Consider the following 15,646-nt stretch of genomic DNA (forward strand, 5'->3'; position numbering starts at 1 on the left):
CGCGAAAACTTAACTGCGAAATATGCGAGCCCTTTTTATTTTGGTGCGCGCGAACATCCCGTTTAACGCGCGATTACGACGACGTTCGCCGCGTCTGGTCATTAAATATATGGCGCATAAGCTAAAGAATTTATTAATTACTATAGGGGTAGGTACTAAGCGAATGAATGAATCTACATTATTTTCCCTGTATATAGAGTCGGAGAGAAATTTCGAGACCGATAAGGCTACCAATATTTTGCTCCGCTTCCCATCTTGGTTCATAAATCGACCCGATTATCGCGCGGATATATTGTCAGCGAACGTTCTCCTCGAAAAAAAAAAAAAAAAAAAAAAAAAAATTGCATGAGAAACGACCGCAGAGTGCGCGAGAGCCGGTTAAAAAAGGGGGATTACCCGCAGAATTTAATGTACCTATATCGGAATTGGGCTAAACCGCTCGGTGGAAGGAACTTTCGTTCGCGGCCGCAATTGCGAAAAATGCTGCGGAAATAAAAAGAGCCTGTCGCGCAGACGAAGAAATATCTAACTCAATGAGTGCCTTTACGTATAGAATAGACACGAATGCGCTGCTTGTCACGCGATATTATTATATATTTGTTTACCGCGCGATGGGCCGTTTCTAACGGGAGATGGAGAAACGAGGTCGTTTCTTTATGGAATGAAATATAAATCGCCTTCGAACAATCTGCCGCTGCGACGGAAGCGAAGGATCTCCTGTATATAATAATTTAACGCGAATACCAGAATTTGGCGTCCAACTGTTCCGGCATAAAATCCTTTTTCCCGTAACAGTATATATATATATATATATAGGGTATATAAGGGAGCTGAATCGCGCGCGACGACAATACTGAAAAATTCATATACGTTCCGAAGAAGAATATGAGCGGGATTGCGAATAGATAAGACGAGGGAGAAACCTGACACGCATATGACGACTAACGGGGCGTACTTGGTCGGACGTTAAATCGATACAACTGCCGGCAGTCCTGTCGGTGATCCTTCGGGAATTTCATATGACGTTACCGCGCGCGAAAGGTTCCATTTACTCCAAGAAGTCAAGTGTCGATATTTCATCAGAGCGGCAGCATCGATACTTTATATTTTCGAGGATGGAAAACGCGTCGGGCGCAAATTCTCTCGGGCCAGATGGCCGGGTGTATCTTTGCAAACTTGCTCCGAAAACGTGCCAAAATATTATTTGTGTTCGAAGAAATTGTAAAGCAGATAAAAATCCTTTAAGGTTCGCCAGTAATAATTAATAAAAATCTTTCCTCAATGGTAAAAGTCCGATCAAGTTTAGTGGGATTTATGATCGTGTTCTTGACGCTATTTAAATTATTTTTATTTTTACCTATTTATTTATTTATTTGACTCTGTTATTAGGTTTTAGATTGCGAAAGACACATTAGTTTTGTCTCGATTTTTTAACACGTAGTGACTAAGATTCTTACTGTTTTTTTTTATTTTTTGCTAACTGTTTTTTTTATTTAGCATTTACTTTTGGTATATAACATTTTTTTTTTGTTTATGAATTTATAATTAATTGTTGCGATAAATGTATTAAAATTATAATTATTTTTATGTAACTTTTTATAGATTTACTTGAAAAGGGCTGCAATGACAGCCGAAACGTTGTATTTTAACTAATTATCTACAATAAATGATTGCCAGTTTGGTCGACTTTTACCATTGAGGAAAGAAATTGTAAAGGATTTTCAATTATAAATATGATGTTTTTTAAATCGGCCAACAGAGCCAAAGCACGAAAAATTAATTATTCGGAACTGTATCTCTTGGTTTGAGATCACTAAGTTCTCCATATGTAAGTTTCGAGATTAATTTATATATGGAATTTAGTGATCTCAAACCAAGAGATACAGTTCCGAATAATTAATTTTTCGTGCTTTGGCTCTGTTGGCCGATTTAAAAAACATCATATTTATATTCTTAATATTGAGAGCCGATAAAAATATTTCTTTCTGATTTCTAATTATACCTACTAGATACACAGAGAGAATTTTCTCTTAAAATTTACCCTGAAAATCATTGTGTAATTGTGGGACTATATGGTGTTGGGAGAATTTTATAAGAGTTTTTCTGATTAATATTTACCGCAATCAAAATATTAATATCTACCAGAATAAAGTATAAAATATACTCTATTACTACTTACTAATACTAGTAAAATTTACCATGTACATACCCATTAATATTTTTGATTGCGGTAAATATTAATCAGAGAGACTCCTATAAAATTCTTCCAACACCTTATTACCTCAGTTTATTTTATCACGAGGAAATATTTTTGTTTCAAAAACATTAATTTATTAAAACATTAAAAATGGATTGATATTTAAAAGAAACTTGTATTTTAATTAATTTTAACGTATAACAAGAGATTACAAGTAAAAATAAAAGCGAATGAAATAACAGTGATGTAATTAAAATTACATTAGTCGACGCGATCCGAAGAATTAAAATTTGTCGCCGGGAAACGAAGGTCGGATCTGCTTCTCCATTAAGCGGTCGAGGGAAAACCACATAAAAACGTAGTCTCGCGCACACGAGACCGGGAAGATTTTGCCTGACGTACTACGGCAAAAAAGTCACAAGGACAAAAGTCATGTGGAAACTCCGTAGGCGGAATCACCCTCGCGCAAGTAACATCACGGTACGACTTTATTACTCCGGCTAGTTCGATTTACGAGTTACTCGAATCCAGGTATTTTCCTTTGCGAGCGAGAAGGAAGTAAGGAGGGTGGTATTGGGGTTGATGGGGAGGAAAAGCAGACGCAGGAAGGGAGATCAAGGACGTTCGGCGATAAATTTTCTCGACTATAATGGGGCTCTGTGTGGTAGAACGGCAGTGATGGGGTAAGATATCGGGGATAGGATTTCCGCGTCGACTCGAGAGGCGAGGTAAAAGACCACACGGAACATCGGCGAAAAAAAAGGACGAGAAAACGGAGGGGTCAGACAAAGAATGGCGGAAAATCGCGAATGTCGTTATCGACGAGAGATTTTTGATATTATATACGCTTACGAATGAACAGAGTCTAGCGAAATCTGGGCATTCTCAGGGAATTTTAGAAATCTGAAATTGACAGGGCAAAGTAAGGAAATTTTATTATTTGGATTTTTTCACATTATTCTATATTTGTCTCAATAATTTGAAAATTTTTATTACACATAGAGAGAATTTTCTCTTAGAATTTACCCTGAAAATCATGGTAATCTAAGACAACATAATATTCAAAGAATTTTATAAGAGTTTATCTAATTGATATTTACCACAAGAAAAATATTAACGTCTATCGCAATAAGATATAACATATGTTCGATTAATTTTACTATGTACATATATTAATCTTTTTTATTGTGGTAAATATACACTCTTATAAGATTCTTCCAATACCATATTGTCCCACGATTACCATGATTTTTAAGGTAAATTCTAAGAGAAAATTCGCTCTGTGTAGTTAAATAAAAATATTATTTATCACTAAAACAGACACAGTCAGCATCCCCTTAAATGATGTTTGTCTCTAATAAATAAGATCCCGCGAAGAATATTGTGAACAAAAATAACTTTGTTTATCACTCGTCGTTTATCGTCAGTTTTTTTAAATATTAAACAGGGTGTCTAGCGATCAGAGAAACCTGAAAAACCGGGCATTGTCAGAGAATTTTATAAATCTGACAGGGCAAAGTCAGGAAATTTTACTATTTATCTGGATTTTTTCACATTATTCTACATTTGTCTCAATAATTTGAAATTTTTTATCAACAAATATAATTTTCCTTGATTTCCAGCACGCTAATTTTCTGCGTTGTTAAAAATCGATTCGTTAATTTATATTTTCATCGTCGTGTTATTTTATTTCAACGTGTTTAATAGAGACATTTATATAAATATAGTGACATGTTTGTTTCGATTATCATACATAATGCAGATTGTATAATTGATTTACATTTTTATTTTAACTTCCGAACTTTTTCATTATCGACAAAAATATCTCGAGGATTTCATGATCTAACATTTAATTGATTCATCTCATAGATATATGCAAATTATATATTTGGAAAAAATGAATTTCTAGTCTTGGAAAATCTGAAAAAGTCGGGGAATTTTCTTCACTGAGTCTGCTGGATACCCTGCAGAGGACTCTGAGGAGAGAGCGTGTCTAGTTTAGGACCGGAATAGATCGCGTCTAAAATTATTTCTGTAGCTTCTAGAGGGAAAGAGAGAGAGAGAGCGAGAAAATGAGAAAGAAGCAGCTTCCCGTCTTAAACGCATTCTGTCCTCGTCCCACTCTCCATATATATATATATATATTCGCCTCTCCCATTCGTCCGCATTCTAGCGGCGCCTTCAGTCTAATACCGGTCTTTCGTTCTAATACCTCGTTCGTGTCTATAAAGTAAACCCCTCATAAAGCATCGAGCCGATGCGAGAGGCGTGAAGAATCCCCGGGTACTGCGGTTTCCGCGGTGAATGAGAGTGGTCGAGGATCTTTAAAGTTTCACTCGTCTAGGGGAGAACGATACGCCACCGGTAATCAGTTTCAGTCATTTTCTATGCACTCGGGTGTCTCGACAGATCAAGTGCTCCGAAACTGCGAATCGGCGCGAGTCGGGAAAAATTGAGAAAAAAAAAATAATAAAACCCAAATGCAGATTCTCTATGGATGATTGAAGCGAGAAACAGTGAAAAGAAATTTGAAACGATTAGAAACGGTGTAGAATTTGAAGTAAGAATAATCCAAGAATCGATATTTATATTTGGTGAGAAAAAATAATATAAGCGAAAGAGTTGAAAAGGAGTCTATAATATGGGATTTTAAGTAACGAAGAAGGACTCGTCTGACGGGAAAAGTTTTTTATATTCGGGTCTCGCCTCTGATAGAGGATTCCCGAGTGGCCATTTCTCACGGGCGAATAGAGTCGTTTAATTCTCGAGACGAGAGGACAGGGATCCGGACCGCTTTTTATGATTCAGTACTGCGGAACATCTTTTTCGGCCTCGCGCCGCTTTTAGCCGGACTGCGGATGGAAAGAAGGTCGGACAAAGTGTATACGAAATTACTACGCGGATTTTGACGAATTTTTTTGGCCCCGATAAAATATTTGTACGCGGCACTCCTTGATATTCCGCTCGGTGAATTCAGACCCCTTTTCTTAATCCTCGAGAGTTCGCGAAACGAGGTCGCGTGTGTTCGACGGATACAAAATACCAAAACACTGGTGGCTCCTGTAATATTCAAAAGGATCGGTCGAAGAGAACGCCAACCTTGGGAGCAACAAGACGGACCTTTAGTCGTCGCTATCCACTCGCTGGCGTACAAGGAAATCGAGGGAAAAGGAAATTGTATATTCCCGGAGAATTTTTCTCTTATACACAAGCAAAATATGCAAGAGGGGATTTAATCAAAATATGCATAATTATATATATATATATATATATACATAAATATATATATAGCTAAGAATATTAAGAAAATTAAAGGAACTGAGTAAGAGCGCGAGAGGTAAATTAAGACAAGATCTTTGGAAGATAAATATTTCTTTCAAGAGCCATATAAATATAAAAGGACAGACTAAAAGGAAGGTAATAAGTACACCGGAAGTAATTATGCTCTAAGTAAAACGGAGAAAATACAAATAGACGGAGAAGAGGAAGTCACTTATGTATATAAAAGCGGTGCGCAATCGTAACAACTAAGAGGGTATATTAATCCGCGATATAAAAACGGACGTACCGTATATTTCAGACGTCTAAGGGCGATCCACTCTCACACACACACACACACAGAGAAGATCTCGTTAACGAGTCGGGGCAGAAGGAGAACTCGCTGCACAAAGGAGAGTGGCACGCGAGCGCAGGAATGCAGGCGTATCACGATGAATTTTACAGAGCCCTCTGCTCGTCGGAGACCCTGCGCTCCGGCAAGAAGGGATTCTTCCACGATTTCAGCGAGTCCGTGACGCGAACCGCGGGCGATACCTGGACGTCGAGGATATTCGGCCGAATCGATGACGACGCAGGGCGAGTGAGGGCGGTCTTCGGCGATGCGAGAATACGGGACGTTGTGGTCGACACGCTCGCAAAGGTGAAGCCCCTTTTCAGGGACAAGGATGCCGACATTTCGAAACGCAGACGACTCGAGGGATACCAACTCGCCGCCGTCGGCCAATACGACAAGGCCCTTTTGCTGTTCAGTCAGGCCGTCCTGCGTGCTCCTCAACTAGGTCGCTACAAGTGCAACGGAACGCCAATTATATGTTATATTTGAGCAGTGATTCTCTGAGGATGTCATTGATTTTTTAATATACATATGTAAGGCAATAAGAGCTAATTAAGTTCTGTTATTAATATTTATTTGTGGAAAACAATTTTTATAACATAAAATATTAGACAAAAAAGTTCGAAACGATTATATGTATATTAAAAAATAAATGACAACTAAAATCTATTATATAAAATGACAACTAAATTCTAAGAGAAAATCTTTCCCACCCTGACATTTTAATGAAATAAAAAATAAATTATATAATTTGTAACAGCTCTTTAAAAATTAATATACATATAAAAAGCAATAAGAGCTAATTAAGTTCTGTTATTAATATTTATTTGTGGAAAACAATTTTTATAACATAAAATATTAGACAAAAAAGTTCGAAACGAACTTGTTATATAATATGTTATAAAAATTTTTTTCCACAAATAAATATTAATAACAGAACTTAATTAGCTCTTATTGCCTTTTATATGTATATTAATTTTTAAAGAGCTGTTACAAATTATATCATTTATTTTTTATTTCATTAAAATGTCAGGGTGGGAAGGATTTTCTCTTAGAATTTATACCCTTAAAATTATGGTAATCATGGACAATATTGTATTGGCAGAATTTTAGAATATCTATATCACGATAAAATATAAAATTGACTATGTAGATATTAAATTTGACTATGTACATATTCATATTTTTTATTGTGATAAATATTAATCGGAGAAATTCTTATAAAATTCTTCCAAGACCATATTGTCCATGATTACCATGATTTTCAGGGTAAATTCTAAGAGAAAATTCTTTCCGTGTAGCAGTCAGGGAAATCTGGAAAACTGGGCATTGTCGGGAAATTTTATAAATCTGGAATTGTCAGGGAAATGTCTGGAAATTTTACTGTTTATCTGGTTTTTTTCACATTATTCTACATTTGCATCTACAATTTTATTTTATTAATTTATTTTATTTTCTATTTTTAAATTTATTTAATGTGGAATTAAAGTTGCACAAAAAAATTAAAAACATTACGTAAAGAAAGAAATGTTATTATTCATTACGAATATCTATTAAAAGGACTTAAGTATGCATTTAAGAAAATAATTTTTTCATATATTATTATTATTATTCCAAATAATTGGCGTTTTTACTATATATGAATTAAAAATAATTATTCGGACGAATCATTAGCGAACGATTAGCGAATCTATACATAGTTTTGTATTTGTATACAAAATAACATCAAATTATATTATTTCACTAATTAGAACGCAATGCATTTAATTATCATGTCATTATTTATTATAATGTAATACAAATAATATTTATACTTGATTTAATTATTAATTGCTTAATTTAATTATCAATTATTAATTAATTTAAATATATTCAAGCAACAATTTACTATATATAGGCAACGATGAGATATTTACAATTTTTTCTAAAATTAAATACATCGTAAAATTTCCATTACACACGGATTTCTAAAATATACGCTTTCTCGGCGAGCCGATCGCGAGGCACCGCGCCAGATATACAACTAGAATAAATAGATGGTTCGCTCAAGTTCTGCTTACCGTGTTCTGCCAACACGCATCAATCGTTCGAAAGACTTCCACATTTTCATAGCTTCATTTGCTCCGTGCCGATATATGTATATAAATTGTTCGCTCGATGGTAATCGATGAAGAAAAAGCTCTCGAAGCCCGGATAGTAATATTTTTCCAAATAACACGATATCGAACGACATCTGTTTCAGATGAGAACAAGACGGTCGATCAGGGTATGTCGTTGCCCCTGGCGCTGCTGGGAAGAGCCGAGGTCTTTATGGCCCTCAAAGAACACCATTTCGCGTTGGAGGATCTACGACTGGCCGCCGAATATGACCTGCCAGATAAATCGATGTAAGTACTCGTATCTCAATTCATGAAACCTCGATTTTGAGCGCAAAAACCTTTAATATCATTTAAAGCGCCAAGATTCTCCGCTGCGATAAATATGCTCTTTCAAAATTCGATTCTAAATAAAAATAAATATATATCTGCGCATTATCTCCTTTATAATCCGACATCGGAGTTACAAACGACGTCGTTCCAGAAGAAGCTCGCTTAATTCTCGAAATCAATTTCGGAATCGGGGGCACGATTGTGCATCTGGAATTTTACAGACAAACAAATGTTTTTGTTCGTATATGGAATTTGCGCGCTTTTTCGCGGCGCTCCCGGCTGTTATTTATAATTTTCGCGCACTCGCGAAAGCGAGTTCTCGCGGATACACCGTACGTATTTAATCGCGAATGCATCAGGACCCGGGAATACGTTCCCGTCCGGGTCTTCGAGCCCCGATATATAATATAGCGGGACCGGAGTATATACTTCCTAAAATATTCAGAAGGGATGAGCACTTTACCGGGACGTCGGCGGCGAGAGCGCCACCGAACGAAACTAGACTCCGGTTTTAGCCTATCCTCTCTGCGGTACCGCAGCTAGGTTAACCTCGTGAAACTAGCCGTACGACTACATTGAGCGGTCCTTTGAGTAGATGAACAATAAACATTTAATGTGGCGCTTTTGAGGCCGGCTGCTCGACCGATGCCGGCCGGAGATTAAAAGCGTCACGAATATCAGATTTTCATTTTTAAGTGCTCCCTTAACTCGCGCGAATTATTTACAATTTTTTGACGAAGGAAGATTTCATCGCGATTTATTTAAAAAATGTTATGTGCTCGGTTTTTGATACCATGCATTATGAGAGGAGACTCGAGAATTTCGGAAATTGCGCGAAATCATTTATAAAGATTGTTGTAAGATGTTTTTGCACTGAAAAGAAATTATTAATATCTGTGTTTTTTTCAAGAGGATTTTCTTATATCAAATAAATATTTTTTCACATTAAATCGATATTATTAGTTTTACATAAATGATTTATAAGTTTATTGAAATAAAATATTTATTTGAATTCAAGAAATTGCTTTTCAGTGTGTTGATACATATTACATTACAAGAATTCTCTCAGTAAAGGAGAGAAGAAACTTAATAAAACGCTTTATTTATAATATTTTGATGAAACGGGATCGAGCAGGATCAATTTGAAAAATGCATATTTTCCAGCTCGTCTTTATGTTGTTTTCCGAATCGAAAAGAGATACGAATCACAGCCGATTAGCTGTCCCGTATTAAATGTTTATATCCCGTACGTGACACACGCGGACTAAATCGCCATTATACACCAGAGGAAAATATCAATAAAATTCCCCACGTAATAACGAGGGTAATTTCGATGACAATTAGCGAGATTAATAATATCTGCTAACAGTTTAGCCTATATATAAAAAAGAAGAAAAATATGGAGAAAATTATTCTTGGACGCGATTTTTTTAATAAATCTTTGCAAAAATTTAAACGACGGAGAAATATAATTTAATTAAATTCAAATAGGGTACTATCAAAGGATCTTTACATACAATTTCTTTAAAATATTATCTATGAGAAATTTGATTAAAAAATATTAAAATAATAGATGAAAAATATGCAAAATTACGAATTAATGTGCGATCGTGTAGAAACAACGCATGAAAAATTCAATGCATCTTTCAAGGAGATTTTTTGTGCAAAAAGATGTTTCTACACGATCGCATATATTAATTCGACTCTAGCTAGCGGAGTTTCCGAAATTTCAGGTTTGCTTTAACGATATGCATTCCCCCTCGGTTTATCGTTACAGACAAGCATAGTTATCATTGCATCATTCACATAGACACGGGTAAGCCGCGCTCATCACCTGGTCGGTGGTCGCGGACGTTCTGCAAAATCGATAATATAAACAATATGCGAGCGGAGTAGCTGTTCTGTCAATTAAAATCGCAACTGAATTAATGACGGATAAATGCAGACATGACGGATTACGCGGAATGGATTTTACGTGTGATTCTCGTGCGGTATATCCGGCCCGTATATATTGCGAACGGCGTTATATTTGGTGGTATATTAGGGGAACATTCTAATTATAATTACTACAATTTCGGCGGGATATTTGGGATTCTCAAACGCGCGGGTAAATCGGTAGAAGACCGAAACGCGTATATGTGCGTACACATCGGCGATATGGATATTATGGAAGCATTTTCGCCGATTACGTTCAATCGCGCGTGTTTTTCGTGATCGCCTTAAAAATTTATACCGATAATGGCGTCATGGAGAGAGAAAACGCGTATTACGCGCGGTATGTAACAACAGAAATTATCGGGATATTCTCATCGAGAGGATTGCGATATCTGGTTGTGAAACGATGTTTCCATCTCTCTCGCCGCAAAATACGCGAATTTTTACGCGAGTCGCTCTCGTAAACAAAACGAATGATATTTTGCGGAGAGATGGGACGCCGCGCATCGCTCGGCCACATTGCAAAATAATGTTTGCAAGGGATGACACTCGGGATGAAACACGTTTGCTTTATCACGAAATAATAGTCATTGCATTTTACGCGAGTGTAATTGCGAGGGAAATATTTCGCGGGAACAAAGGCAGAGGGAGAGAAGACAGATTCCACAGACCCGTATCAAATATCATTTTATAGCCATTTTTATGTCTCGCGTTTTTATCCGAATGTCATAGTTAAGAGCCACAAGGAGGAGAGTTAAAGTTAAAACGGAAAGAGGGAACTTCTCATGGGCGAAATGCACCGTGTTGAATTTAAATCGAGCAAAGCGATGCGTAAGATAATTTTTCCTCCCTCGCAAAAGAGCTTGAGAGCGAAAGAGATACAGACGATGTAGTCTCTTTTAACGAACGACTGACAACTTTTCTAAAACGCGATTGGAAAATAAAAAATTATTAAAAAAAAAATTTTTCTTAATTTAATAATCAATCCTTTATAAAAATTTCATTAATTAATGTTAAAATTATCTTAAAATTAAAGTTTATTTTATTTAATTATCCTCCCAATAAAATATAATTATTAAAATAAAATTTATTTCCTTAAATAAATTTAAAAATTATATTAAATTCAATAGGGTCTTTCGTCCCATAATTTCTTTTAAGAATTTTAACTTATAATTTAAATTTTAAATCTATAAATTGAAACAGCTTTAATTTCATCAATTCCTTTATTCCAGTTTTCATTTAAAAAACAATTAATTATGCTAATTTTTTTATAAACATTATTGTAATTATTACCGTCATTATTATATTTCCAATTAAAATATCAGATTGATATAAATTTAGCGCGATTCTTAAGGAAATACTGATTACGTCTATTTTATCGACAAATATTATTTTTGATTTAAATATTAATGGGCTACTATGTGTGTATTTAAAAAGAAACCAAGAAAGTTAAATAATTACAGTTTTCTTATCGTTTAGGTCGTCAAGTTGACCTAATGCTAGATCGATAAAAAACTATAATTATTTAGTTTTCGTGTTTTTTTATATATATATATGTAGTAGCCCAGATTTGTTATAAATACTTTAATTTTATAGTAAAGGATTTTTCATTCTATATCCTTTCCTTTCTGTAAAAAAGACATGTTAACTGACAGTGAGTGAATTTAATTTTTAACCGAAGTATTGAATCTTGGCGGCTTGAATCACAACCAATTTGATAGTTTTACAGTTTGCGGTTAAACTTAATATAATATTATTTTAATTTGCTGAGTTTCTATAATGTACATAATTTTATGTTTATGTCGAATTTCTATTATGTATTATATATAATTTTAATTCACCGAATTACTATTAATTTTAATTTACCGTAATTCTTTTATGTAAATAATTTTTATTCGCTGAATTTCTATTATGTACGTAATATTAATTGGCCGAATTTCTATTATGTACAATTTTAATTGTTGTCATTTTTACATAATAGAAATACGGCGAATTAAAATTATGTGCATAATAGAAATTTTTTAAGAATTAAAATTATGTATATAATGAAAAATGAAAAATTAAAATTATGTGCATAATAGAAAATCGGCGAATTCAAATTATGCTCATAATAAAAATTCGGGAATTAAAACTATGTTCATAATAAAAATTCGGGAATGAAAATTATGGTTATTACTTGCTGATTATATTATTAACTATTTACGCGTGCAAAACTCCTACATTAGCTGAGGAAAAATAATACTAATATTAGAAAAAATATATTTTTGGCAAGTTCTTAAAGTTAATGTAAGATTGAGAAATGGCACGCGCTTTCGTTGCTCTAGTAACCACAATAAATCGTTAAATGAAAATAATATTTATCGCTAAAACAGACTCAGTCCGCGTCCCCAAAAACGTCACGAAAGGTTTGAAAAAAAAATTCTTAGATTCTTCCTTCGTGTTTTTCACAATCAACGGTTGAAAAATCCTCCGGACCGGGGACTCTCGCGTTCTCTCGGAGGTAGGAGAGAAAGATAGAGATTGACCAGATACGAGATCGAGCCATCAGCCAGAGATAGAAGAGGGGGCTCCTTCGCAGCTTCTTCTTCTCGTCTCGGGATCGCGCGCGAAATTAGATCGACCCTGATCTTCGCGGAGGCAATCCGCGACTGGATAAATCGTGGATACGAGCCACCGGTCGCAATGAACCTGGTTTTTCCTCGGGATTCTGGACCGGACTCGCGTTCTCGCTCGCGCGCGTGGAGAAAAAGAGACAAGATGTTGAACATGATCAGAGAGCGGAAGAGAACGAGAGAGAGAGAGAGAGAGAGAGAGAGAACGAGCCGAGCGAGAAAATCTCGTACGTTCGCCTGTCAGTTCGGCAAGAAGGATTGCTCCTCGAGCCTGCACGTTCCTTTTGCGAGGGCTTTGATCCAGATTGCGGCAGTTTTCGGAGGATAAGCGACGGTGGGCGACACGACGAGACGCGATTATATCGGGATAAATATGCTACGCCGGAAATCTGTTTCGCATGAATGAAATTTTGTCCGTCGTGAGTTATAAGTGATTTATTATCGTGTAATTCTATTTGATACTTTAAGCTTGATATATATATATATATATAGCGAGTTGTACGTCTTATATTGTCTCGAAAAACAATACTGTACAGAGAGAATTTTCTTTTACAATTTTATAAGTTTCTCTTTGATTAATATCTACTGCAATGGGATATAAAATATTTTCGATTAATTTTTACCGAGTAAAATTTACTATATACATATTAAGATTTTTCAAGGTAAATTCTAAGAGAAAATTCTCTCCGCGTGCATTGCATCTTATTTAAAAGAGAGTATTTTTAATATAAATTTTGAAAAATTAAAAAAATTTTTTTAATATTCGGACATAAATATATTCTCGTAACGAAAAGTACAAAATAAATATGTATATGCAATTATTCGCGAATACTTTCAAATTGATAATCACGAATGGATATCATTATTATATTTCATCAAGTAACAGTCTCTTGACTTTTTTTTTTTTTTGTAAATTATATAAATTAAAAGTTCTCCGGTGTTTTATTATTCCTTTAACAGGCGAAACGCCTTGGGCTTTGATCGCAGACAATGCAGAAGAGAGATTTAATTATCGAAATAAAGAGGGAGCGGATAGAGAGGAGGGGATGATGAAAAGCTCGAGGTACGCTTTCGTGCTCGAGATGACGGAAAGATTCTCGTCGTTGTTACGAGGATACAATTTATTAAGCGGGCAGCTAAAGCGTAAAAACGCATTAGATTTATTGCTCGGGGATTTTACAAAATAAAATAACGCCCGTACGCAGTATCCAAGATAGTCGTGTTGAATTAACGCTACGAAGGGGTTGGCACTCGGCTCTCCGCCATTCGACCCTTAAACCTTTAATCCTGCCGCGAAAGCTTTAAATCCGTTAAATGTCTCGAACTTGCGAATCACGATCCGTGTCGCGGCGAGGTCGACAATGGTGATTTTTATTAATTTACGAGATTAGTTTCGCAGTCGAGAAAATAACACGTCAGAAAGATATTTCAAGAATATTCTTAAGAGACATTTTTTAAATTTATCTTAAACTTTTCAATGACAAAAAAAAATATTATTTTATTTATATATAATATATCGAGTTAAGGGGGATGCTGACCATGTCTGTTTTACCAACTTTGAGTTCAAGGGGTTTTCTTTTTATTGGCTATACAGATTGAAAAATCCTTTTCCACGATTAAAGTAGATAATAATGAACGGGGAGCATTGTAATTTCGTATAAAAAAAAACAATAAAAGTTAAAAAATTAGTTGTTTCTCGGCCTCTTGCATCAGCTCGTAACAATACTTATTTAATACAAAAGTTCCGCAGTTTATTTGTGCACAAAATATGGCGCGCCCAATAGAGATGACATGAAAGAATTCATTATTATCAGTACTTTTATTGTAGAGAATTTCACAATCTGTATATTCAATAAAAAGTGAACCTAACCTAACCTAACCTAACTTAAGGTCGGTAAAACAGAACTACGGCAGCATCCCCTTAAGCGCGATCAGGGAAAAAACCGATTATCCACCGGGCATCACAAAACATTTCCTGTCCCGACGATCCTCCAAGGTGACGCGTCGCATTTTCCGGCAAAAAGCGGAAGCTCTTATGGGCGTCAGCGCAATCTCGCAGGAATGGATTAGCCATCGATGCGAATACAAGTATAGAGGTAGGAAGTGATGGAGAGAGAGAGAGAGAAAGATCGAGGGCACCTTTGGTAAGGCTTAATTAATGAAGTAATCGACGTAACCTCGTCTTGTACTTCTCCGCTTTGCTTAGTCACGGCTGTGAAGTGGTCTTGTTTCGACGTTGCTGACGCGTGCTAGAACTGCAGTCTAGCTGCCGTTGCGCATCTCAATGATTCGGCATTATGTCCGTTCATCAGAGACAGCTCTCCGCAATTAACAAGTTTGCGGTGGCGCCAGTTCGATTTCAATCCCAAGACGTTCGTAGGATATCATGGAAAATAATGTGAATATAGAGAAGAAGCTTTTATTTCAAGTATAGCTGTCCTTTAGATTTATTCTTCTTTTTTTTTTTAATTTTGCCCTGTTTATTTTTTATTTTGCATTTTAAATATGTCTGATATGCTGTAGTATTATCATGAGAATTTGAGAAACGGAATCTCTTAACTGGAATTTATTTAGGAAATCAAGGATTTGTTCCAACATAGTCGCATCAATTTTAAATTATAAAGAATATATACACGGAGAGAATTTTCTCTTAGAATTTGCACTGAAATTCATGGTAATCATGGGGCAATATGAAGAATTTTATAAAAGTTTTTTTAATTAATATTTACCACAATAAAAAATATTAATATGTATACATAGTAAATTTTACCCTGTACTACTTAAATCGATATATTTTCTATCGTGGCAAATATTAATCAGAGAAGCTCTTGTAAAATTTTTCCACTATCATATTGTTTCA

At 35.3% G+C, this 15,646-nt stretch overlaps 1 protein-coding gene across 6 annotated transcripts in view; it reads left to right on the plus strand.

Annotated features, from left to right (window-relative positions):
- LOC114937764 (protein-lysine N-methyltransferase SMYD4) overlaps positions 1 to 15,646 on the plus strand; it is a 140,025-nt gene that overhangs the window by 85,480 nt on the left and 38,899 nt on the right. For 2 of the 6 annotated variants that reach the window (XM_029311365.2, XM_029311371.2), the window contains exons 1-2: positions 4,383 to 6,255; positions 8,053 to 8,197. In XM_029311365.2, coding sequence (XP_029167198.1) covers positions 5,892 to 6,255; positions 8,053 to 8,197 — 509 coding nt within the window. In that variant the 5' untranslated portion in view covers positions 4,383 to 5,891. Of the gene's footprint in view, positions 1 to 4,382; positions 6,256 to 7,696; positions 7,971 to 8,052; positions 8,198 to 15,646 lie in introns of those variants that run through there. The other 4 variants (XM_029311369.2, XM_085486112.1, XM_029311372.2 and 1 more) reach the window with 3 other exon arrangements.

The sequence above is a fragment of the Nylanderia fulva genome, unplaced genomic scaffold (assembly GCF_048542155.1).
Source record: "Nylanderia fulva isolate GAGA-0341 unplaced genomic scaffold, ASM4854215v1 Scaffold4, whole genome shotgun sequence".
Classification (NCBI taxonomy): domain Eukaryota; kingdom Metazoa; phylum Arthropoda; class Insecta; order Hymenoptera; family Formicidae; genus Nylanderia; species Nylanderia fulva.